Source organism: Scyliorhinus canicula, chromosome 1 (genome assembly GCF_902713615.1).
Source record: "Scyliorhinus canicula chromosome 1, sScyCan1.1, whole genome shotgun sequence".
Taxonomy (NCBI): domain Eukaryota; kingdom Metazoa; phylum Chordata; class Chondrichthyes; order Carcharhiniformes; family Scyliorhinidae; genus Scyliorhinus; species Scyliorhinus canicula.
Genome location: NC_052146.1, coordinates 121,382,014 through 121,409,405, shown reverse-complemented (window position 1 = coordinate 121,409,405; position 27,392 = coordinate 121,382,014). Strand labels below are relative to the sequence as shown.

The 27,392-nt window shown below is 44.1% G+C and overlaps 1 protein-coding gene across 10 annotated transcripts in view; it reads left to right on the top strand.

Annotated features, from left to right (window-relative positions):
- The window catches only part of phactr4b (phosphatase and actin regulator 4b), a 253,670-nt gene that overhangs the window by 204,217 nt on the left and 22,061 nt on the right, over positions 1 to 27,392 (top strand). For 7 of the 10 annotated variants that reach the window (XM_038798964.1, XM_038798956.1, XM_038798993.1 and 4 more), the window contains 4 exons: positions 2,854 to 2,934; positions 19,582 to 19,776; positions 22,210 to 22,530; positions 23,918 to 24,464. In XM_038798964.1, the coding sequence (XP_038654892.1) occupies positions 2,854 to 2,934; positions 19,582 to 19,776; positions 22,210 to 22,530; positions 23,918 to 24,464 (1,144 nt within the window). The remainder of the gene's footprint in view (positions 1 to 2,853; positions 2,935 to 19,581; positions 19,777 to 22,209; positions 22,531 to 23,917; positions 24,465 to 27,392) is intronic. The other 3 variants (XM_038799012.1, XM_038799001.1, XM_038798969.1) reach the window with 1 other exon arrangement.

Here is a 27,392-nt window from a genome sequence, read left to right as displayed (position 1 = left end):
TGTGCGGTGGGAACTTTATGGGAACTCAACTGCCTGAAAGGATATGAGGAGCTGTTGAGGACTCTGGGTCTGTACCCGTTGGAGTTTAAAAGGATGAAGAGGGATCTTATTGAAACTTGCAGAATACTGGGAGGACTCGATAGAGGGGACGTGGCGAGGATGTTTCAACGAGTAGGAAAACCTAGAACCTGAGAATAGTTAGGTGGTAGTTTTGACCGGCACAGACGTGTTGGGCATAAGGGCGTTTTTTAGACCTCTGACTTTATCACTACAACTTCAATCACCTCTTCAAAATAATGCACTTTTTTACAAATCCAGGTTGACTGCTTGATCAACTGAAAATATTCAACCTATTCAGTCACCCTATCCTTGGTTATAGACTCTAATTGTTGGGAAATTACTATTTTAGGCTAACTGGTCCATAATTTTATGGTTTCCCTCTGTCACCTTTCTTAAGTAGCTGAGTGAAATGTTCAAATTTCCAATCCAAAATAATTACCGAATTTGGAGAACCTTGGGCAATTATAGTTTAGGCATCTGCAATGTTCTCGTATACATGTTTTAAAATCCCGGTATGGGAAGTATCTGGTCTGGGGGATTTATTGCCATTCATGCCAGCTAGCAGTTTGGTGAGAATCTGGTAAGCGGATAAGCTCTACTCTATCCCTAAGGTTTAAAACGGTGCACAACCTGGTGGTGAAGTTAATAAAATACATAAAAAGCACCATAAATAAGTAAATAATTTAATTAAGTAATTATTTAAAACATACAGGATGACAGGGCAGGTGATGCATCAAGGCTTTAGCATGTGGCTGCTCCTGGATAACATTGTGATCCAGGGAAAACAAGTCTGAAATAAGTGTTTGTGGCTTGAGGAACTTTGGCTGAGAGTCATGTGAGCTACAGACACTGCAACACATCAGGGAGGGAGAGTTACCTGGATACTTTGTTTCAGGAGGTGGTCACACCCTTAAGATAGGTTTTTGAATTGACAAGTAGACAGGGAAAGGGGTGTGACTGCAGCTGAGGCAGATAAGAGACCCAGAGGGCAGGCGTGTCAGCCTCTGCAATTGCCCAACAGGTTTGAGGTTCTTTCCGCTTGTTTGGGTGAGAGTGGGAATTGCAGGGTGGATGATCCGACTGACCATGGCACTATGGTACAGGAAGCCATTCCATTAGGGAGAAGCACACAATAATGTACTGGTAGTAGGGGATAGTACAGTGAGGGGGATTGACACTGTTCTCTGTAGCAAGGAGTGAGAGCCCAGACAGCTGTGTTGCCTGCCCACTGGGGCTGGAGATGGGGAGGATCCAGTGGCCGTGGTCCATTTAGGTACCAATGACATATGCGGGGCCAGGAAGGAGGTTCTGCATAGTCAGTTAGAGGAGTGAGGTAGGCACCAAATTAAGAAGCAGAATCTCAAAGGTAAGAATTTCTGTATTATTATCTGGCACGTGAAATGGACATAGGACAAATGACATTAGAGAAATGAATGCGTAGCTCAAAGACTGGTGTGGGAGAAGTAGGCTCCTGTTTGTGGAGAACTGGCTTCACTGTTTACCAAAGCCACACACGTTTCTGAGATAGCTCCAGGCGACTTTTCTCCAATACCAACCACTTCTTTAAACACCCCTCTTTTCCCCTACACCTTTATCACCAAGTGAGAGAAGCTCACGGTCTTCTTCAGGCTCTCTGTTGTCTCTTCTGCTTACTCCACTTCTCTTTCCCAATAATTTAAACATCTTCTAATTCTGCTTGTTGCAGCCCCTGAATCCATGACGCTCTAGTTTCCTTTCCATCTCTTCCAACTCTCCCTGAGCTCTTTTCAAACTCGTCACAAATTCTTTAATTCCCCAAAGTCCGTAAATTATTTCATGCAGCATTATTGTCTCAAAGAATCTCAGCACAGTATAATAGTGAGTGGGTCAGATTTCTATGCCTTGTCCACCAGAATCATGGAAAACGTCCAGCAACATAGGTATGGGATTTGAATTTCCAACTTGGGTTGTGTTTTGAAGAACATTTTGAGCTGTGTAAGACCAGAGTGAAGTACTGAGATGATAGTGCTAGAAGATAATAGGTGAAGAATTTTTACATGAAGCAAAAATCCAAATATTCCAGATGCTGAAAACATGAAACAAAAAAACAGAAGAAAATGTGAGTGCTCACCAGGTATAAAACAAGATTCGGTTCTGAAAAGTGTAATAGCTGAAACATAAATAGTCTTGCATTTTGTCAATGGATACTGCCTGACCGCTGAGTATCTCCATCTTTTCCTGCTTTTGTTTTGTGCAAGAAGCACATTAATACATGGCTGAAATACTTTGGTTGAAGTGATTGTTTTCTTCCGTAGAAGATATTGGTCCTTGCATGCCAAGCATGTCCTGTAACCATGTTCTGAGGGGCCTCATTTTAGCTTTGATAGTGCCCAAGTGCTTAAAACAGCTACCAGACCTATTGACTAAGTGCCGAAGGCATTGAATGTCATGTTATTATTACCTTGATAGAATCACTGGATTATAAGCAAGACGTGAGACCACTTGGTCTATTGTACATGTGTAGGCTCTGTGAAGGAGCTATCCACTTAATCCCACTCCCCTTTTGTTATAGCTCTTTTGAGTTTTTATTCCTTATGAAAGCTGATCTAGATTCTGTTTCCATCGCTATTTCTGGCAGGGTTCCAAGATGAATTTTCCTAGACACCCACCCCACACACACACACACACACACACACACACACACACACACCTTGCAGCTTGAGTTTTAATGTGTATTTTATGATGTCACTTGAGGGAGTTTTGGAGAAAAATTTATCTGAAAGTCTGTTCACGGACATATTTTTATAATTCCAGTTTTGGACAGGAAGTTATCTGTGAGACAGAGCAGAACTGAACTGGTTAAGAAGGGAGTGTTGAAAGAAATTCCTGAACAAGGCAAGTATGATGTGCACAGAATGAAGAGAGATTTGATATATCTGGAATTAATTAACATAGTCCAATCAAGTAATTAACAAGTTGGGTCCTGTCTTCCATCAAACTCTTCGCGGAACTTTGTGATCGAGTCCCCTTGCCCTTCTAGATGGTGGAGGTGTTGCTCTGTTTCGATCCCAACAGCGTCGCTAATACTGTGGGTATTTCTATTTACCTTGGTGAACCACAATCCTTCCCTTATATCGATCAAATGACCACACAACTAGTTAGTTAGTTCAAAAGATGGTTTATTTACATACACAAGAGTTATCTCAACATGCAAACACAATATCTACTACGAGTTAAACTACACCTATCAGCTACAATAACCTGTACTTCAGGGCGACCGGCACTGTGCAAATGGATATGGCCTTTATCTGGATTTCACTTGGCTGGTTCGAAGAAAGCGGCTGTCTTTGCTGGGCTCATCCGTCAGGTAGCAATCATTGGTCTTGAACTTAGCTGGCTGTACCTGCTGCAATTGGGCTGGCACAGGCCGGATCCAAAAGAGACGGAACACATGGCTGTGTCCTCTTTTATCCCTCTGGGATTTTGCGCTCTTTGGGGCGGTCCTTAACCTTAGACCCAATAGTTCGACAGGACTCTGATCACTGTCTTCAATTTCGGCCAATAAAGGGGCGGGTGCCTTGGTAGCTGGGCGGGTCCTTAGCGGTCATTGACCTTGACAGTTGTGCTTTCTGAGTAAGCGGAGTGGCGCCGATCAGTCTGTGGCTGTACCGGTTGCTTGATTGGAGTTCTATTGTCCTGGGAAAATGGGCCATTAAAATGCAAATGAGCATACACATATGAAAAATTGGTTGCTAATCACTGCTGCTATACACGCAGGTTACCTATGTTTTAAATATACATAGGCTGTGTATCTGTCTGAGTCCTGGGTTGGCCATAATTCCCATGGTCCTTTGCAGGTGGCCATCTGAGATGGCTACATTCCGCCCTTTTGATCTTGAACGCGAAGCGTGGTGGATCACACTATTGGTCCCTGTTCATCCTTGGTGGACCGGTCACCCTTGGTCAAGGCAAGGTTCTGCTCTACTCTATATTATGGTTTGGGACATTTACCTAATATTCAATTAATACATTAATAAATTAATTCATCTCTAATGGTTACTCTAATTCAGGTCACTATAAACCATTTAATTTATCCGCACAGTTGATCTCCAGCTAACGCTATCTAAGCTACTCTCATGCTGCTAGTGGATATCAAAGAACTTGTACACAGTACAAAATTTAAAACAGAAGATCACATGTCTACTTAATCCTAATAACGTTAGAGGTTTATTTTTAGCAGCAATTGTTACATGAGTTCAATTTTGGTGAATTCCAAAGAAGGGGGCTCGGACTGTATATATCGGGGAGCGAGAGGATTTTGCTCGCCATTTACGGAGTCGGAGTATCTGAATGACACTGTAGATTATTGCAATTACTAGAAGGACCTCCACTATGTATGAAAGGGGTTCCATTTAGCAATGTTTTCGCACCAGGTGGGGTTTTCGATGTCTGTCTTTATGTGTGGTGTATTGTCCGGGCTGATAGTGGCCTGTTGTGTGGTAGTGTTCGGGGCTGGTGTAGTGTGTTACAAAAGTCAGTTGCGTGCGCAGTTGCAGAAGTCCAGCAATGATTCAAACGCATGTCAGCAGTCCTTGCTTCATCCTGGGTCTTCTATTTTCCATGTAATCCTGGGGGTGCAAGCATAATATCTGTTATTATCTTCGGTTAATATCTCGTTTTATTAATCTTTCTCTCCTTACTCCAATTACCCGTTATGATTGTCACCATGTGTGACTCACTTTTTTTTTTAAATATCATTTTGGAGAGCCAAGAAATGCAAATTTTTAAAGTACAGAGACTCTCGCAGCTTGTGGTCGATGCGGGGAGTGGTCGGGCAATTTCTTCGACCAGTCTTTCTTAAATCACAACCAGTGGTGGTTGAGGCTTATCTTAACCAGACGAATTTCAGGGCGGCCAGTTTTATAGAGTTTTGTCCCAGGGCTCAGAGGTAGTTTACGTGTAGCATGTTTGGCAGCATTGATTAGCAACCAATTGTGTAATATGTGTAAATAGCATGTGGGGAGCGACCAGGGGATCGCGTGAGGTAAAGGAAAGAAGGGGTGAGTGTACGGAATGTGGAACAATGCATTCTTTATACCACAACCAAAGGGAGAGTAGAGAAGGTGAAACTAAGGCCTGCCAAAGGCAACGCAAAGTGTAGAGAACCATTTCAGAGCGTATGAAGTGATGGGAACATGAGGTGTGTGTGGGCCGCTGCAGGATAGGAATGGGTGGAATCCCTGGGTAGGGCGGGGGTTAGTGCCGTTACTCCACTACCCAAGCTTAACTGACCGTATGAATTTACTCCCTACCTGGGTGGACGGTAAGAGTTTGTAGTTGTGTGAAAACTTGTCATAAAGACTGGAAGAACGGTGATCTGTTTCTCAATAAACGTGTGCCTTTAACTGTCATTGGGCATCGTACCCTTGAATCAGAAGAGTAATGTTGTGTCAGGCGACATGAATGAAAACCATGTAGTAGAAAAAATAAGGAAACGGGCGGGTAGGCTCCATCAGAACTTTGGACACCTTAATACTTTGGCGGTGTCTCTTTCTCATTATCTGGACACCTCCGGGTTCTGTACCAAACAGTGTTGTAAAAGCATTACCAGAATGATACTCAGTATCTGAAACATCACCATTTCCTGGTTGCCAGACTCATGTCTGCCGTTTCTGTGCCTTGGCCACATGGGCTGTCGGATGGTCCGAACCGTCGTGCCTTACCAGTATGCAAGTGTTGTCGTGGTGCCAAAGAGGGTTTGTTATGAGGCGTAGGGGTGGTGGGAGTGGAGGGCAGGTTACTGTGGTCGGATGATGGATGTGGTGGTGGCTGGGGGAAGGCATATAGGGGGTCAAAGACATCTAAGTCGTGGTTCTGGGGGCTGGGGTGACTGGGGAGAGAGACTCTCGCTGTCGTCGGAGTCAAGTTCAAGGTTAAAGTCTGTACCTGTGGGCGGAGACAAGTTCGGGTCTGTGGGCGTGGACAAGGGATAATGTCGACATGGCTGGGGGAGGGTTGGCATAGGGGTTGGACTAAGTTGTTGATGGGCGGGGCGTAATCATCTCCTATTGCCAGAGAGATGTGGTGGGAGTGGCTACATTGTGATCCGTAGACTTTGAGTTGGTTGATGTGGAACCAACCAGTTTTACCGTTGGGGTACATTATCTTGTACACGAAGGGGCTCACTTTGTCGGAAATGGAGTAGGGTCCTACAAATTTGGAGGAGAGGAAAGAACTGAGGTTGTAAAGTGAAACCATTACTTGCTGACCGACTGTGTACTCTACGGGGTGGACGGTTTTGTCAAAGCAGGCTTTACTCTGCTGCTTTCTAGCCCCTAATCGGACAGCTGCAGCGCGTTGTGCCGCTTTAATGTTATCTGTAACCTGTTGGACTGGTTTTTCGTGGGTGAGGGCAATTACTGTGGGACTTGCCAGATAGAGGCCGAATAAATATTCAGTACCCTTCATGGGCCGTCCGGTCATGAGTGTGGGGGATGAAACCTGTGGCACTGGAAACGGTATTCTGAATAAACATGAGAGCAAATGGGATGACTGTGTCCCACGTGGTATTGTTCTGTCGCACCATCTTCTTAACGGTCGCTTTTAAAGTTCGATTCATTCTTTCGGCAATGCCACTGGATTGGGGGTGATAGGCTATATGGAATTTCTGCCTGATTCCAAAAATTGTTAAAACATTTTGCATTACTGTGCCGGTGAAGTGGGAACCTTGGTCTGACTCAATACTGCAGGGGAGACATAGAACATAGAACAGTACAGCACAGAACAGGCCCTTCGGCCCTCAATGTTGTGCCGAGCAATGATCACCCTACTCAAACCCACAAATCCACCCTATACCCGTAACGCAACAACCCCCCCCCTTAACCTTACTTTTTAGGACACTACGGGCAATTTAGCATGGCCAATCCACCTAACCCGCACATCTTTGGACTGTGGGAGGAAACCGGAGCACCCGGAGGAAACCCACGCACACACGGGGAGGACGTGCAGACTCCGCACAGACAGTAACCCAGCCGGGAATCGAACCTGGGACCCTGGAGCTGTGAAGCATTTATGCTAACCACCATGCTACCGTGCTGCCCACCGTCCTGGGAGACACCAGTGTGTGAATATCTGTTGAGTCAAAATCTTACCGTTGGCCTTTGCTATGTACGTCCGTGAAGGGAATGCTTCTACCCATTTAGTAAAGGTGTCGATTACAACCAGCACGTACTTGAAACCGTTTCTACAAAGGGGAAGGGGGCTAATATCATTGATTTGCAAATTTTTCCAAGGGTTATTCACAGGCCGGGTGTGACGTAATTGTTCTTTCTTTGAGTGACCAGTGACCATGGCGTGATCCTGCTTTGGCTAAGGCATCTTTACATTACCGGGTGGGGAGGAGCGATGATGGAGTCTTACTTTAATGATGATGTGGAGATGCAGGCGTTGGACTGGGGTGAGCACAGTAAGAAGTCTTACAACACCAGGTTACAGTCCAACATGTTTGTTTCAAACACTAGCTTTCGGAGCACTGCTCCTTCCTCGGATTCACCTGAGGAAGGAGCAGTGCTCCGAAAGCTAGTGTTTGAAACAAACATGTTGGACTGTAACCTGGTGTTGTAAGACTTCTTACTGTACTTTAATGGTACCATATGTGCGATTTGAGGCTGTCTGGAGAATGTGCTTTAACAACGGGGCAGAGGGTAGGGGTTTTCCATTGGCTGAAACAAAACCTCGAGATTCCCACAGGGGCAGGAATTCTGTTAAGCTGTTGCACACATACAGGCTGTCCGAGTGTATGTCTGCAGGGGTTGGAAAAAAGTCGGGGTGCTGAATTACATAGGCTATGGCTGCGAGTTCTGCTGCTTGTGAACCTAGGTGGCCGGGCAATTTTAAAGAGATCTCTTCTAGTGGGCGTCCCTGCGTGTCTTCCACGTAAATTCCACAACCAGTAATTCTAACTCCATTTTCGATTGTGGAAGAACCATCTACATAATTTGTTGTAAGTATCCCCTGTGGTTTGGGAATCCTGTGTCTTTCTGCCTGCTCATGGGTGTAGTAACTTTGGGATAAAGGGTCCTGTGTGGTGTTGGGCTGCTATGATCTGGCACTCGTGTGGGGTCCCTGCATATTGGAGATTATCAGTCAGAAATATGTGGGTTTTGGTGCGTTTTACCGTAATATCCCTGCCTTGTAATAGTAGTGTCCAGCGAGCTGCTCTGATTTGGTTGACTGAACCGTCCTTTAATCTACCGTCTAGTAATAGTTGCGTGGGGGTGTGCTCAGTCAAGATCGTGACTGGGTTGAGGCCTGTGTTCTACGCAAAGTACTGTACTGCCCAAAAGACTGCGAGCAAGTGCCGTTCGCAGGCTGAAAATCCTTGCTCTACGGGGTCTAATACTCTTGAGGCATAGGCTGCGGGTCCTAAGTGATCGTGCTGTTTTTGCAGGAGTACTGCTGATAAGGTTCGGTCGGTGTTTGCTACTTCTATGGCATAGGGCAAGTCTGGGTCTGGAACTTGTAAAGCGGAGGCTGTGCCTAGGGTGCGTTTTAAATCATCAATGGCGTCTGTGTGCTGCGGAAGCTATTCCCATGGGGTGTTCTTATTAAGGAGCTCTGATAGTGGGGCTGCTTTGGTGGCAAAACCATCTATATAATTTCTGCAATATCCTGCCAAAACTAGGAATGACCGGAGCGCAGTGACATTTTGGGGCAGGGGCAATGTAATGATGGATTTGATCCGTTTTTGCTCAATTTTTCTCTTCCTGTGGGTGATGATGGTGCCTAAATAAAAAACCTTTTCCTTTCAAATCTGGGCCTTTTTGGGGTTTACCTTACATACGTTTGATTGCAGGAGGCCTAGTAATTCAGATAAGAGCTCTACGTGTGTCCGTATGCAAGAGCAGATTGTCTACATATTGTATTAAGCATTTGGTTTGGGAAAATTTAGAACGTCCGTTGGCCAATTGTCAGTGGAAAATGGAGGGGGAGTTATGGAATCTTTGTGGGAGGCATGTCCACGTGTACCGCTGCCCTTGAAATGTAAATGCAAATTTATACTGGCAGGCCCTGTCTAATGGGATGGACCAGAAGCCATTGCTGATGTCCAGCACTGTGAAATATTTTGCCCGTACTCCCTGTTTGAGCATGGTCGCGGGACACGTGACAACAGTGGGGGTGCTGAAAGGGTTACCTTATTAAGTTCTCAGTAGTCAATCGTTAGTCGTCATGAACCATCGGGCTTTTTTTACGGGCCAAATTGGGGCATTATTTGTGGACGCTACGGGTCAAATAACTCCTTGGTCTAGCAAACTGTTAACCTTCGAAATCTCACCCTCGGCTTGCTGTGGGAAACCGTATTGCCGTTGTGGCTTTGGATCGGGATCTGAAATCATTACTGTACCTGGGATCTTCCCACAGTCGTGTTTGTGTTGTGCGAAAGAAGCTGTGTGATTCCTGAGGACCACTCTTAATCGTCTGATCTGCACTAATTGTTTGCGGATAAACCAACAGTCCCCTACTGAGCAAATCCTGTTTTCATAATCCCCTACTGTGAGCGTAGCGGGAGCCCTAGCTGTTTTAGCCATTTGCCATGCACATTTGTTTACTGGGTCAAATAAAAGGTTATGGGAGGTCATAAAATCAATGCCTAAAATGTGCTCTGCGGTTTGGGGTCAGTCAACTAAACGACGGGGTGTCTGGCGCTAATGTTCCCTATCTGAATGGGTACGGGGGGAGCTGTGATATATCCTTGTTGCATGTGGCCTGTGAATCCACTCAGGATGATGGTGTCTGTGTCCCAAAGAAAATCGACTGCATGTCCCCGGACTGTGCCTGTAACTACTGGTCTGCCTGATTTGTCCTAGCGTGTGTCAGAGACCCAAGTTGGGGAGTCCGAACACCGTCAATCTGTGGAGTTAAACGCTAAGTCGTCTGAATGGGCGCTAAAATTATGCATGGGCCTAACATTGTTCCTAGGTGGGGGGTTTGGTTGTTGGTATGGTTGCTGGTTCGGGGGTTTTGTCTGCAATCGCGGGTGTAATGTCCTATGTGGCCACAATTGTAACAACCTCGTGGTGCCTGGGGTGCTGTCCCTCGTGTCTACCCTTGTTTATCCATGCTGGGTCCTGGCTAATCCTAACTGGGTGCATATTGGCTTCTATCTCGTCCTGATCTGTCTGTCGGTGTAGGGTTTGTTCCCATGCTCTAGAAAGTTGTTTCAATACCCAAACCTCATTGTGTGTGTGGTCTGCGGGGTTGTAGTTTACACAAGCCTTTTGACCTGTGTCTGTGGCATGCAAGACTAAGGTGCGGGACCATTTAGTGGTGTCCTCTTCATTTAGGTGTGCGTGGTTCAATTGTCAGTAGACTGCCATGAAATAATAAATCCATAGATGGTCAGCAAAGGTGGTTGGATGTTCTCCCTTCTTTTGCCTGCACTGATTTAAACCCTCGACTGGATCTCCTTTGTTATACCCGATGGCATCTAATCTGGCTGTTTTCATTTCCTGTAGGGTTCCTCCTACATTTTGGGGTTCTGGCAAAGCTGACCTTACGGACTGGCTAAGGCTCATAACTATTAGCTTTACTTCCCCTCTCTCATCTAGGCTGTACATAACTTTTTGTTTGCACACCTCCTCAAAGAAGCTGTGCGGGTCTGCGGTGGGCTGGAATGGACTAATTTTCGTGCAAGTGTCTCTTAATTGGGTTATGGATAGTGGGGCGGTGTAAATGATATCAGGCTCCTCCTGATCCGATGACTTGCATTGTGTGGTAACTGGATTCATGGGGGTCGAGTTGTGAGTGGGGGTATGTGCTGCCTCTGCAGCCAGTGGTGCGGGTGCTTTTCTTTTTGGGGCGTGGGGAGCTTGATTTTGATTTCCCGTGTCCTCTACGTATTTTTGGGCGCTTTCGCTTAACTCTTGCCAATCAGGAGCATCTTCCTCATCTAAATCCTGCCCAAAAGTGTACCTGAAGCCATTCTGTACTGAGAGTAGCGACTGTAACTTTTCTATCTTCGGTCGGTGTTTAGCATGGTCAACGGTACTCTGCCTCTGTTCCTTAGTGGAGTTGTGGAGCACTCTCAAAGCTGCTTTTAAATCTGTGCATTTGCTAGTTAGCTGGGTGACCTGTTGTTCTGTTTCCTCTCTTACCAGGACTGCACGCTGTGTATCTTGGTAGGCTTTATCGTACTGGGTCTGGAAGCTACTAAGGTGAACTAGACAAGATTGATGTGCATGTTTTACACCGGCAGTTTCCTTATCCTTAGCTGCTAACTGATCCTGTTGCTCAATTATCTTCTCACTTTTGTTACTGTTTCCCTCGTTCTTTTCTTCCTTCTCAATTAACTGCCTACTGAGTGTCTTCACGACCTCCTCTGTGCCTCGCAACTGTGCCAAACAGGACACTAATACCATCTGACTTTCCCTACATTTTTCTTGTGGACCTCGCTTAGGTTCTCCCACCAAGTCTGTCCTATCTTTCCTGGACCTGACTCATCCTTAGCGCAAAAATTCGACCAAAGGGGCCATATTAAACATATGGAAACAGCCGTATTAGATGCCATCGGGTATAACATCCTTTCCCTTTTAAGTATTTCCTTAACTCTTCCTCCCATATGGGGCATTGCTCTGCTCTGTTGGGTGCTGCAACCTTGTGTTCCTGTGGATTCATCAATATAGTGGCCATTACTTCTCTTATCTCTTTCTCTACTTTTAATTTGGGATAGGGGAATAAGGCGGTGATTTGAACAGCGGGTATGGCTTAAGCTGTTTTCCCGCTCACAATCCCTCGATAGTTGTACATAATTCTAACAAGTTTACCTTATTGTTCCTGTTAGGTATGCATGTGGTTTTGTACACACTTCCGAAATTCGGCTATTTGGTCGATATGGGACTTGCACTTGTGGTTCTTTCTCTTTCTCGCAATTAGATTCAAAGTTTGTGGGTTCTCTCGGAGTGACAAAGTCACTTCTAATTGAGTTCCGTTGGAGTTCGCCAATAATGTTGGTAGTTTTCCCACCCAGTGACGCCAATAATGTTGCTCTATTTATTTATCTTGGTGAACCACAAGCCTGCCCTTATATCGATCAAATGACACACAACCCGTTAGTTAGTTCAAAGCATGGTTTATTTACATACACAAGAGTTATCTCAACATGCAAACACAATATCAACTACGAGTTAAACTACACCTATCAGCTACAATAACCTAAACTTCAGGGTGACCGGCACTGTGCAAATGGATATGGCCTTTATCTGGATTTCACTTGGCTGGTTCGAAGAAAGTGGCTCTGTCTCTGCTGGGCTCATCCGTCAGCTAGCGATCGTTGGTCTTGAGCTTAGCTGGCTGTTCCTGCTGCAATTGGGCTGGCACAGGCCAAATCCAAGAGAGACAACACATGGCTGTGTCCTCTTTTATCCCTCTGGAATTTTACGCTCTTTGTGGCGGTCCTTAACCTCGGGGCCCAGTAGTTCTACAGGGCTCTGATCACTGTCTTCAATTTTGGCCAATAAAGGGGCGGGTCCTTAGCGGTCATTGACCTTGGCAGTTGTGCTTTCTGCGTAAGGGGAGTGGCGCCAATCAGTCTGTGGCTGTGCCGGTTGCTTGATTGGAGTTCTATTGTCCTGGGAAAATGGGCCATTAAAGTACAAATCAGCGGTGGTTTCGATCAGGTCTGGTTACCTGTGTTTTAGATACACATAGGCTGTGTATCTGTCTGAGTCCTGGGTTGGCCATAATTCCCATGGTCCTTTGCAGGTGGCCATCTTATTTATTTATTTATTTATTTTTAAAAATAAATTTAGATTACCCAATTATTTTTTCTGTTAAGGGGCAATTTAGCGTGGCCAATCCACCTACTCTGCACATTTTTGGGTTGTGGGGGCGAAACCCACGCAGACACGGGGAAAATGTGCAAACTCCACACGGACAGTGACCCAGAGCCGGGATCGAACCTGGGACCTCAGCGCCGTGAGGCGGTTGTGCTAACCACTAGGCCACCGTGCTGCCCGAGGTGGCCATCTTAGATGGCTACAGAGGTCATTAGCTTTGGGAAGTACTGTCTAAGAAGTTGAGTTGCTGCAGTACAAGTTAGGAAGTGGATAACACGGTCCAACAGGGATTTCTGTGCTGAAAGATATCCTACGTGTACAGGTCATTATAGCAATGTATATTGTCACCAGGATTTCATTAGGCATAACTTTAGAATTGTGCAACTTTCCTACAGTTGCCACTTTATCTGTGAAAAGTATCCAGCTTATTACAGACTTATGTCTGGACAAAACATTTGGATCTGTACAGCACCAGGTTGAAATACTGTCACCAGGTTATAAGTCTGTCACAAATTGAGGCAATAAATGAAAGCCACAGTTCCACAGGACAGTATGATTTTTATTTTTATTTAAATATAAGTGCCTATAGTGTAGCAGAGTTAAAAAAAACTGAAGCCTGTTGACAATAGTAGCAGTTCCTTCAACAAACCTGCTGAGGCTTTCACACCTCACGTCTGCAACTCTGATTGCTGCAGATCAGCTGGTAAGCAAAGTTAAATATAAATGGAGCAAGTGACTTGGTGTGGCATGTTCCCCTGTGACACATCCCATGCAGTGTCAACATGGCTTGTACGGAATTCAGGAGGAAATTCTTTATCCAGTGAGTGGTTAGAGTATGGAAATTGCTGCAACATGGAGTGTTTGAGGCAAATAGCATAGATGCATTAAAGAGAAAACTAGATTAGGTCACGAAGGAGGTTTGAATAGAAAGCTTGAATAGAAAGCTATGTTGATGGGGTTCAATGAAGTAGGGCAGGGGAGGTTTGTGTGAAGCATAAATGTTCAATCAGTTGGGCTGAATGGCCCATTTCTGTACTGTAAATTCTATGTGATACAGTATTATAATCTGAAATTTATTGCTTGAGGATAGTGGCAGCAGATTCAATAGTAACAGTCAAAAAAGGTAGCTATAATATTGAAAAGGCAACCTTTGCATAGATACATAATGGACTAATTGGATAGCTAATTCAAGAACTGTCCTGGACTTGATTGGCCCTGCAATGTTGTCTCTTCAGATATTTATCCATTTCCCTTTTGATGCGCATAGTTGATTCTGCCTCTAGCACACGTACTCTCAGGCAGTGCATTCCAGGTTCTAACCACTCGCTGCTTTTTAAAACAAGGTTCTTCATATTACCATTGTTTCTTTCGTGAATGACCTTAAATTGATGTCTTCTGATCAGCAAGCCTTCTACAAGTGAGAACTTTATCTTCTTACCCAGAAGCCTCATGAATTTGGACATTTTGATGCAATGCACACAGTAACAGCAAAATTCCCCCACCTTGCAGTCATTAAACATAGCAGACATCATCATGGCTTTGGTAACTGCAGTGCTTAAACAACTTGGGGGCCAGTTCGTGGACTCTCCTACCATCCACTAATTGTCTTATGAAGTGACTTGGGGTGTTTATTCGTATATTTTATTGTACGAAGCTGTTGTCAAGTAAAACTAGCTAATGTATCCACAGCTGGGATTATCTGCCTTTATTTTATAAAAAAATAGTGTTGCCAAATAAAATTTTGAACAAGTAAATCTTCACAAAATACAACAGGACAACAGTCTGGCATGCCCTAGAAGTTTCTTTTGAGGAAATTAAGGTTTTACTTGATGCATTTTTAGCAATTGTTATATGTAGCATTTTTGAGGCAAACGCAAGTAAGTTTTTTGTTTAATTGCAGGGATGTGAGTGTTATCACAGGCCATCATGTATTGTCCAAATCCAATTGCCCTTGGGAAGGTGGTCATTAGCTGCCTTCTTGAACCGTTGCAGCCCTTGAGGTGTAGGTACACCCAAAGTGCTGTTAGGGAGGGAGTTCCAGGATTTTGACCCAGTGACAGTGAAGGAACAGCAAAGTGTTTTGACTGGGGAAAGAGGGAGAAACTGACTGGAGGGCCACTAATAGATTACAAGAGTGAAGGTAATTGGTAAATGAGCCAGAGGGGAGATGAGAATTTTGTTTTTACACGGCACGATATGATGACCTGGAAAGTTTCAAAAGTACTACTTTTTTCTTCATAAATTTAGAATACCCAATTTTTTTTTCAATTAAGGGGCAATTTAGCGTGGCAAATCCACCTACCCTACACATCTTTGGGTTGTGGGGGTGAAACCCACGCAAACACAGGGAGAATGTGCAAACTCTACACGGACAGTGACCCAGAGCCGGGATTGAACCTGGGACCTCGGCGCTGTTTCAAAAGTACTTCTAAAAGGGAATTAGATATGTACTTCAGCCGGATAAATCAAGGAACCAGCACCTGGGTTATACGATTCTATAAACATGTGTAATTGGATTCGGAAGCCAACAGCTTTTAATTATTTTCTTGCTCAAGTTTGTATTCAGTACTACTCTGCAATATATCTCTGTTGAGCTGTGTTTCCAACTGTCAAAATGATCTGATTGGTTTAATGCCAGCAGTCTCTTCTGTCAATGATTAAAGTTGTTCCCCCTTCTAATATGCTGACAAACAGGCATGGGTTTAAAAGTTTTTTTTAAAATATTGATTCTCTGGATTTGAGTGTCACTGGTAAGACCAGCATTTATTGTCGATTCCTAGTTGCCCTTAGAAGGTGGTGACGAACCACCTTATAGAGCTGCTGCAGTCACGTGATGATGATGCTCCCCACAGGGCTCTGGAGGTGAAGGATTTGACCTAGTGAAAATGGAGCAGCGGCAATATTTGTCCCAGGTCACAATGGTGCAACTTGAGATGATGGTGTTCCTATGTACCTGCTGCCCTTGCCCTTCTAGATGATGGAGGTCATTATCTTTGGGAAGTACTGTCTAAGAAGTGAGTTGCTGCAGTACAAATTAGGAAGTTTTAGGGGAGGAGGAAAAATAGAGCTACACTTGGAACTGTTCATGATCAGGGTTCACTAGTCAGAGTAATGGAAGTTTTTATTGAGATTGCCAGTGACTTAAAAGCATAAAATGAAGACCCTTAAAATATCAAGAGTTTAGGGAAATGTCTTCACTGGTTCTAGCAGATAAATTTTTCAGGTGGGAGCAAAATCCAGAACAGATTTTAGAAAGGAAATAAATATTTGAAAATGAAAATAAGAAATGCAGTAGAAAGATTGGACAAAGTAGATAACACGGGCCAACAGGGATTTCTGTGCTGAAAGATATGAAAATGAATGAATGAAATGAAAATCGCTTATTGTCACAAGTAGGCTTCAATGAAGTTACTGTGAAAAGCCCCTAGTCGCACATTCCGGCGCCTGTTCGGGGAGGCTGGTACAGGAATTGAACCGTGCTGCTGGCCTGCCTTGGTCTGCTTTAAAAGCCAGCGATTTAGCCCAGTGTGCTAAGATTCTAGAAGTATTGGAACAATGTGCCGTGCAACCCATCAAGCTTGTTCAATTAGATCATAGGTGATCATCTACTTCCGCACCACATCCCTGCGCGATCTCCATATCCCTTGCTGTCATTAGTCTCCAGAACTCTATCAATTTCTGTTTTGAACATGCTCACTAATATGTGCGACAATCTTCTAGGGTTAAGAATTCCAAAGATTCACCACCCTAACAGTGGTTAGCACTGCTGCCTCACAGCGCCAGGGACCCGAGTTCAATTACATCCTTGGCCAATTTCCTGTGTGGAGTTCGCACATTCTCCCTGTGTCTGCATAGGTTTCCTTAGGGTGCTCCGGGTTCCTCCCACAGTCTAAAGGTGTGCAGGATAGGTGGATTGGCCATTCTAAATTATCCATAGTGTCCAATGGTTAGATGGGGTTACAGAGATAGGGTGGGGGAGTGGGCCTAGATAGGTGCTCTTTCAGAAGGTTGGCGCTGGCTTGATGGCCCCCCTTCTACACCATAGGGATTCTATGATTCTGAGTGAAGAAATTCTTCCTCATCTCAGTCTTAAATGGCTTACGCCTTGCCCTGAGATTATGTCTCCTGGTTTTAGATTCATCAGCCAGGGAAACATCTTATCTACATCCACCCTGTCACGTCCTGTAAGAATTTTATAAGTTTAAATGAGGTCACCCCACAGTCTTCAAAATCCAAGGGAATACAGACCCAATCTCTCATCCTAAAACAATCTCACCATATCAGGGGTGAACCTCCGTTGAATTCTCTCTCTGTAAGAATATCTTCCTAAGGTAAGGTGACCCCTTGGATAAAGGGACCAAACTGTACACAGTACTCCAGGTGAGGTCTCACCAAGGATCTATACAACGGCAGAAAGATATCTTTACTCCTTCCAATTGTTAATTTTGGTTTTTCTTTTAATCATACCTCAGTGATTTATTTGGGGTGTTTCCTATGTTTAAAAGAGCTAGATAATTGCAAGTGATAATTGTATTCTGTTGACATAGAATTTGTCATGACCAGCTGAAGATGGTTCAGAGCAAGGGAAAGAGGAGGTGACTCAGCAGTTTGATGAATATCCTACAGATAAATGAAAGGGAGAAGATAAGCTGGAGAGTGGTAAATGCCCCCATCTTCCCCTCGACCCTCCCCATAAACGAAATGCAATTGGGTTTGCTGCAAAGAATAATTGTTCTCAGCTTGCAAATTTGTAATAATTTAATGCATTACTCCCTGATGCAGTTACGGTTTGTCAAGTCTCTCGTAGTGTCTTGGAGCCTCTGGGCATTTAAAGATAGATCTCCTGGCGACTGCTTTTGTAACACTGAAGTAAGATCATGGGAAATGTCAAAAGGAAAATTATCTTTTCGCCATTGCTTTATTCGTTATACATTTTAGAGATGGAGAAGGGTGTTTGACTGACCAGTCAATAATAGTCCATTCAATGTAATTAGAAGTCTGTACATTTTCCGTTTGGCCGTTAGGAAGCGGAGCACTACAGGTCAACGTGTTGGACGATCAGTGGTGGGACCATGAGGGTGGGGCAGTTGCAGGCAGGATAGTCATGTGGCAACAGCCCCACAAGTATGTGCAGCTGGAGTTGACAACCTTCGATGCATGTTTAAGCTTTAAGGTATCAACTGGGTGCACCAGTGATGAAATTTCATAGAATTTACAGTGCAGAAGGAGGCCATTCGGCCCATCGAGTCTGCACCGGCTCTTGGAAAGAGCACCCTACCCAAGGTCAACACCTCCACCCTATCCCCAAAACCCAGTAACCCCACCCAACACTAAGGGCAATTTTAGACACTAAGGGCAATTTATCATGGCCAATCCACCTAACCTGCACATCTTTGTGACTGTGGGAGGAAACCGGAGCACCCAGAGGAAACCCACGCACACACGGGGAGGATATGCAGACTCTGCACAGACAGTGACCCAAGCCGGTATCGAACCTGTGATTCTGGAGCTGTGAAGCGATTGTGCTATCCACAATGCTACCGTGCTGCCCAGGCTGTCTCGACTGGGTGACCATTTTGAGGAGTTAGTTGCTCATCAGATCCCTTTTGCAACACCAGTTCCTACACTGTTAAAGCCAAGGAGAATTAATTGACCCATGCCTTTTTGGATGTGGAAAAGAGTCCAAATAATTTTTAAGTAATCTACCAAACGGATAGCAATGGAAAGAGGTAAAGAAAGATTGCAATAAGTAACGCAAAGAAAGGAGCTGTTGAGAGGGCATAAACAAATAATCTTATGTCTATTTGATGAGAGTAGATACTACACAGAAATTTTTGTCATTATACTGTGTGAGCAGTGACTGCTTGAACAGTAACTGATTTATACTGAGAGAACAGGTTGGTTACAAGACCTTTTTCGTATGTATCCCAAGCCTCACTTTGTATTACTAGCAGTGTGAGCTGGTGTTCAGCAGTGGCGCTGACTGCCTTTATAGAATCATTAAAGGGTGCAGAAGGAAGGCCATTCAGATAACTATGTCTTTGATAGCCCCTTGAAAGAGTTGTTGAATCACTCTCCTCTCTTTGCCCATAGCACGGCAAATCTCTCCTTGAGTATTGTCACAATGAGGATATTGTAAAGCACATAAAGGGTTAATGTTACTACTCTAGTCACGAAATGGTGCTATAGAGCAACCATATAAATATCACATGCCTCCCTGACTTCTGGGAGATAGATGGGGATTGATGGAGATAAATAGAGAGCAAGACAGAGTAGTTGTGACATAGTTGAGCTAATAGTATAGTTAATGGTGTAGATGTGTAGTGTAACCTTTCCTTAACTAATTCCTTAGTAATATCTTTGAATCTAATTCAGTGTAGTGTAATAAATTAGCTTTGTTTATTAAACACAGCTTGCTGTTCTTTGTTAGCACTACAACCTTCACCATCCTGAAAGAACTAAAACAAAGCACACAGCAAATATGTGTTCAATTTTTGTTCCAAAGTTACCAATGAATCTGCTTCCATCGGTCTTTTCTGACAGTGCATTCCAGATCGTAATCTGCTGCGTAAAGAAAATTCTGCTCGTTTTCTCTTTGGTACTTCTGCCAATTACCATAAATAAGTTCTCTGGTTACTAACCCTTCTGCCAAATGGAAACAGTTTCTCTACCAAAAACTTACCAAGCTTCTCTTTCTTCCCTTTGTCAGGTGGGGAAATTAACAGCAAACCTGCCCAAAGCAGTACACTAAAGAATGGGCACACAGTTCCTGTGGGTGAATTGTCTACCTCAACAGAGGCTGAACCAGTAGCCAGAGGTGAAAAAAGGACAAGTTTTTCAAAAACTCCACAGGAAATAGAGGGGAGAATGAAGAGCTCCACTGAGGAACCCCAAAAAACTAAAGGTAATAACAAATCAAAGCAAAGATGATGGCATTTACTGTGGTATTAAAACACACACCATTTGTTTAGTCAGTTTTAAACTGTTTTAATTCAGTCTTCGCTATTTTACATAAGGTGTAGAATGATAACCAAAAGTAAAGGCTCGCCTCACCCTTGTACAATATGAATGACACTGACGTGCAGTATTTCAAAATCAAATGTTTCAAAATTAATAAATGAAAGTCTAGTCAATTTCTGCACCGCTGCATGATCTGGTTAAATTATCTTGCCCAGATGTGTTTTTGCAAGTTTTGTGACTGCAAGCTGTAAATGTTTGAATTTGAGTGATTGATCCACTGTTACTTTTATTCAAGTAGCCTCAATACAGCCAAATAAAATACAATTTGCATTGTATTGTAAGTATGGTACAGTAGCACAGTGGTTAGAACTGTTGCTTACAGCCCCAGGGACCCGGGTTCGATTCCCGGCTTGGGTCACTGTCTGTGTGGAGTCTGCATATTCTCCCCGTGTCTGTGTGGGTTTCCTCCGGGGGCTCCGGTTTCCTCCCACAAGTCCTGAAAGACGTGCTTGGACATTCTGAAATCTCCCTCAGTGCACCCAAATAGATAGTGGGTGACTTGGGGATTTTTACAGTAACCTCATTGCAGTGTTAATGGAAGCCTACTTGAGACACTAATAAAGACTATTGGTATTATAATTCATCACAACTAGCGTCTTTTTCATTTTTTTAGCTCGGCAGCTTCATGAAATACTGTAAAACCAAATTTACAGTACAAGGGCAGGTCATTCGACCCATTGTGCATCTGCTGGTGCTAGTTATTATACTAGAGCTGTCTAGCCTTAATTCTCTGCCATTTCCCTGTACCATATACAGTATAATTATTTGATTCCCATTTGTCTTAATTGACATGTCAATGTATAGAGCCAGTCCATTCGCTATCTTATTTGGTTGTTCCCCATTGTACTAATAATCGCTGTGCATTGTTGTAACCTACTTTCAAGGAACTGAGAAGGCAAATTTGTAATTGGACCATCTGCATTAAAAGCTAAAACTGGACATCGTCCAGTATAATACAGTGTATACACTGCTGGTTTAGCTCAATTGGCTAGGCTGCTGGTTCATGTTGCAGAGCGAGACCAGCAGCACGGAGTCAATTCCTGTACCTGCTGAGGTTATTCATGAAGGCAGTCTTCTGACGGCATGTGGCGCAGTGGATAGCACTGGGACTGCGGCACTGAGGACCCGGGTTCGAATTTCGGGGCCCTGGGTCACTGTCTGTGTGGAGTTTGCACATTCTTCCCATGTCTGCGTGGGTTCACCCCCACAACCCAAAGATGTGCAGGTTAGGTGGATTGGCCACACTAAATTGCCCCTGAATTCGAAAAAAATAATTGGCTACGCTAAATGTATATTTTTAAAAATGAAGGCCATCTCCACTTTAAAAAAAAAAAAAAAAAAAATTTTTTTAACAGTTTTCTAATTAAGGGCAATTTAGTGTGGTCAAGCCATCTACTTTGCACATCTTTGGGGTGTGGGGATGAGACCCGCGCAAACATAGGGAGAATGTGCAAACTCCACACGGACAGTGACCCGGGGCCGGGATCGAATCTGGGTCCTCAACGCGTGAGGCAGCAGTGCTAACCACAGCACCACCATGCTGCCCTAAAGGCCCGTCTTCTCAATCTTGGCCCTCGCTTGAGGCGTGGTGATCCTCAGGTTAAATCACCACCAGACAGCACTTCCCCAAAGTCGAAAGCAGACTATGGTCATCTGGGCCTATGGCAACTTTACAGTGTATATTCCTGTAGTGCAGTGTTTTCTGCTGCCTAATAAATAACCACTTTTTTCTAAGTGGCATTGTCCACATAAGTGTTTAGTGAATTACTTTTTTTTGTCTCCGTGTAGTAATTTTGATAGTTGAGAGGAGAACCCCAGGTGGCACTTCTCCAGAAATATGGTTTCCAGTTTTTAGTGAGGTCCTGCTGTTTTTATGAGTCAATCAATGCCCAAGTGCTTATTGTGCTTGTCATTCTCTCCAATCATAGAATCATAGAATTTACAGTGCAGAAGGAGGCCATTCGGCCCATCGAGTCTGCACCGGCCCCTACAAAGAGCACGCCACTGAAGTCCACGTATCTACCCTATCCCCGTAACCCGTACTTAATATTTTTTGCACACCAGGGCAATTTAGCATGGTCAATCCACCTAACCCGCACATCTTTGACTGTGGGAGGAAACCGGAGCACCCAGAGGAAACCCACGCAGACATGGGGAGAACATGCAGACTCCGCACAGACAGTGACCCAGCGGGAAACCAAACCTGGGACCCTGGTGCTTTGAATCCACAGTGCTAGCCACTAGGCTACCGTGCTATCTTTCCCAATCTTGTGCTTCCTCTGTCTAATGCATGTTTTCTGCAAATGTTGTTTTTTAGCAGAGGCTGCGGATAGACGTCCAATGTCAGGAATGGAAGCCATCCGTGATCAGAAACAAGCTCTACTTCCTCCTAAAAGGCCACTATCAGCTCCTACTCTGGAAGCAGGCGAGGGGCAAGTGAAAGATCCTGCAGTCAACTTGAACACTGACAAGGACATCTCTTCCATTATTTCCTGTTTCCCCACTTCCTGTTCCACCAATACCACTGACACTTTGGCCACAGCTGCATATACCACCACCACCACTACTATCACTGTTCCTGCCAAGCAACCCCCAATTCCACCTCCAAAGCCTAACCGGAATAGCAATCCTTTGTTTGGTAAGTCTCTATGTATCACTGCATGGCATACTTTACAAAATAAACAACAGGTAAAATTTGACCTTGAAATGGAAAGCAATCTCAACCAAAAGATGTGCAGTGTAGGTGGATTGGCAATGCTAAATTGCCCTTTAATGTATATATTGCAGAGGTTCACCAGAATAATATTGGAGCTTGAAGGGTTGAATGAGAATAGGTGCATAAACTTAAGGTGTAACAACAAGTGATTGAATTGTTTAAAATGATTCAGGGAGTTGATGGGGTACATATAGAGACATGGTGGGGGGGGGGGGGGGGGGAGAATTTTCCGAGTGACCCCACGATGTATTTTTCGGCGTCGGGAGGCGGCCCCATTGTTGACCGGATGTGGGATCTTCTGGTCCTGCCACTGTCGATGGGATTTTGCATTGAATCCATCCTTGCTACCGGGACACTTGTGGCAAGTGTGTGCCATCAACGAGACCGGGTGATCTCGTTGACGATAACAGCCAGGAAAGCCCTTCCAGAACAAGAGAGTTTTGACTTTTAAAATTAGACCTAGACCACTTAGAAGTGAAACCACTTTTCCCAACAAAGGTTCATTGAAATCTGGCAGTCGCTTCTCAAGAAGCTTGTGGATGTTTGGAATCAATTAAAATCTTCCAAGACTGAGATTGGTACGTTTTTGTCAGGTAAAGGTATTTAGTGACGTAGAACAAAGGCAGGTAAATGGAATTGAGACACGGGTTAGTCATGATCTAATTGAATGGGGGAACAGAGTTGAGGGATTAAATAGCTTATCACAATGATTGTTCAGTGCCTGCGCACAGTAAGGTTGATACTGTAGCAAATGCTTTTGAGCTTGACCTTCCCCTGTTGTCCTGTGTCCATATATAGCAGCATTACTCACGTCTAAAAATCCTGATGCAGCATTACTAATTTGTTGCTCTTCTGATGTCATAAATCTTTTGTCTCTCTCTCTCTCTATCTATATATATATATATATATATATATATATATATAAAATTCCTCATGTTAATGTAACAACCTACAGCATGATGGTGCGGTTGATTAAAAGTTAACTTGTGTTCTTCCAAGGCAGAGTTTTAAATGGAAAAGATTTAAGAAACAAATGTTCAACCTTATACTGAGCATGGTTTGTGCTCAAGTCATAATGCCATATTTAATATTTTCATATATTGACCACAACTGCCTGCCATAGGATATTTTATTCTGTCCAGCTGACCATTGCGAAACTAGTGTCTTGCTGTTCATTTAACAAATGGGGTCTCACAATGTCCTTATCGCATCGGGCTGAAGTTTATGTTATTGAGCAATGAATAGTGGTACAATTCTTAAAACGGGCAAGTTTCGGAAAGCTGACTCAATTTGCAAAATTGTGTTTCAGCGGAACTTAGTCACATGACCCCTGGCCAGGTTGTGCCAGGTAAGCATTCGCCACCGGGGTCTCACAGGAGGATAAGCTTCAACCCTCCTGTGGCTGAGCCAAACACTTTCCAGAACGCATGTGAGAAAAAGGAGAGACCGCAGTTGCCAATGCAAGTATCAACATCAGCACATGGACCTACATCTTCGCCAGCATTGCCTTCACGCCCGCCTTCTGCTCCAGAACCCGCTCCTCGACAGTCCCTCCCACCAAGACCTCCAGTCAGAGTTACTCCCCCTGTATTGACATTCTGTCATGCTAGCGTGCAACATGAAAAAGAACCTGAGCAACAGCCTCATCCTTCATCTGATGACTGTCCTGAGCTCCTTCCGACTCGCCAATCTCAAATTCCTTTGCACATAATGATCCAGCAAGCGTTGTGTAGCCCTCGACCTGTCGTCACTGCAGCTGATTGTTCAAATACGGCAAAGTCGTTGCTTTTCGAGGCTGCCTTTGAGGATGCTAATAAGACCCGGGCTTTGCAAGTCACCTTGGAGAAGTTAAAATGGTGAGTACTTGTGTAATTTCAAATGGCTGTTGTTTTAATTTTTTGCCTCTCAAGATGAGGAATTTTGGGCAATGGAACTCTCTCTTTCTCAGGCACCCAGTGTCAATGTTCAAGTACACACAATTCGCATTTAATGAATATATCACTTTCCCAACCTAAGAAAATACCCTACAACACTTCAATGACCCATTTCCACACCGGCCATTCTTTTGCCTCTCTATGTGTGACTGCTAATTGGTGTAAAGTTAATGGCTTTCTTGTGCAGTGACCATCAGGAAGTGGATGCTGGAGGCAGTGCTTCTAGCTGATTAAAGAAGTATTTGTATTTACACAAGTGTTTTGACATCCTAAGAGTGTCACAGGGTTGGCTTCACACCAACAAAACATCTAGTGTAGTCATTGTTGTTATGGAGCAGCCACTTTGCACGCAGGAAGATCACACAAATAGCAGTGAAATTCATGTTCAACTAACCCTTTTACAGTATTATTTGTTGAGGAAGAAATGTTGACCAGGACTCCCTATTCTTCTTTGAATAGTGCCATTGATTATTTTAATATGACCACCATTAAACATTAATCCCCCTGTAGTACACCCTGCATCTACATGTTATCTCCTTCCAAACCCAAAGTGTAAAGCGTGTTGCAATCAATAAAAAACTTTAAGAGTGCTTAGAATGTGGTCTGTATCATGTGAAATAGCTGAGGTGATGAGCAGAAATGTATTTAGGGAGAGCAGGATAGAAGAATTAGTTGAAGAGGAGGCCGAAGAGGTTCACATAGAACATAAACACAATGTGGGCCAGTTATACCCAGTGACCTGTTTCTGTGCTATACTTTCTATGTAATTACCCTTTCATTGCACTTGTACCCAAATTTCAGTGAACTTTGGTGTACTTTTAACCTCTGTTCATACAATTGTTTGTGTTTGGGTTGGATGAGCTTTGTAAACTGACCTGAGTTTATCAGAATGTGGCAAATGGTTGAAAACTAGGTTAAGTTGAATGCTATACCACAAGTGCATGGCTGGACCTGAGGTGGAGTGAGAGAAAGTACTCTACAGCAAATGTTCATAGAATCATAGAATTTACAGTGAGAAGGAGGCTATTTGGCCCATTAGAGTCTGCACCGGCCCTTGGAAAGAGCACTCTACTTAAGCTCACACCTCCACCCGATCCCTGTAACCCAGTAACTCCACCTAACATTTTTTGAACACAGCAATTTATCATGGCCAATACACCTAAACTACACATCTTTGGACTTGTGGGAGGAAACCGGAGCACCCAGAGCAAACCCACGCAGACACGGGGAGAACGTGCAGACTCCGCACAGACAGTAACCCAAGCCGGGAATTTAACCTGAGACCCTGAAGCTGTGAAGCAATTGTGCTAATCACTGTTATAGAAGTTTAAAAGTCTGCAGCGGTGACAACTGTGCTTGTGGATGTGGTTGAACCTGTACTAATGATTGGCAGAAGAAATGTCTTTGTGATTCAGCCATGTGAGCATCAGGAACTCCGTTGATTGGTTAACATTTTAGAGGGAACCCACAGGGACATTGCAAATCTAAATTCCATAAGATATATTTAATTCACTTCTAATTTTTAACCAACTTCAGTGGGGGGCCCTTAAAAATTACAGAATTCTAGGGCAGCACGGTGGCGCAGTGGGTTAGCACTGCAGCCTCACGGCGCTGAGGTCCCAGGTTCGATCCCGGCACTGGGTCACTGTCCGTGTGGAGTTTGCACATTCTCCTCGTGTTTGTGTAGGTTTCGCCCCCACAACCCAAAAACGTGCAAGCTAGGTGGATTGGCCACTCTAAATTGCCCCTTAATTGGAAAAATGATTGGGTACACTAAATTTTTTTTAAAATAACAGAATTCTGATTCCCACGGACATTCAAAGCCACCTTCGACCCTGTACATTTTTATACCGTTTCTGTTTTCATTTCTAATTCATGGTTTGAGTCGGTTTGCTTGCAAAATTTTCTCAGTTTATTTTCTCCCACCACAGAGAAGGCATTGTCTCCATTCTAGCATATCAATGCCTGATTATCATTCACCCTCGAGTCCCCCATTAAAGTGGCAGTATTTATAGGCAAGCCTTGATGGTAAGAGGCTGATTGACCCGGATGGTGTGGGACCTCAGCCTTGCCATATTTTTTATTCTCTGGATGCGGAATGTTTGTGCAGGGAATGCTGAATGATATTTAGGGATGAGAGTCTTGGCTGGTTGTCTCCTCCCTACGTTGGGGGTTGTCTAGTGACTGCTTTTCATTACCTGCTGCTGCACCTACTAAGGCCAGCTCACATGGCATGAAAAATAGTTCCTTTTGGGTTTCTCCATTTTCTCTTCCCTTACTAACTCATGCAAGGATGTGATTCAGTGGATCATGCTGGTTGTCCTTATTTGTGTGTAAACTTTGACGGACTATATGCTTGTGTCGCAGAGCTAGTCTGAGCCATTAGCCATCATCAAATAATTAGCCTGGGCCTCTGGATTACTTGTCCTGTGTTAACACAATGCTGCCATCTTTTTTTTTTATAAATTTAGATTACCCAATTATTTTTTCCAATTAAGGGGCAATTTAGTGTGGCCAATCCACCTACCCTGCACATCTTTAGGTTGTGGGGGCGAAACCCACGCAGACACGGGGAGAATGTGCAAACTCCACACGGACAGTGACCCAGAGCCGGGATCGAACCTGGGACCTCAGCGCCGTGAGGCGGTTGTGCTAGCCACTAGGCCACCGTGCTGCCCAATGCTGCCATCTTTGACAGCGGATAGTTAAGAACTAGCCACATTAGTGTGGACTTGGAGCCACAAGTAGACTAGGTTTTTTTTTTTAACAGACAATTTTATTGAGGTATTTTTGGCGTTGTAAACAGTAACAATATACATTAGTGTGCAGATACCAATTACAAAAAACATA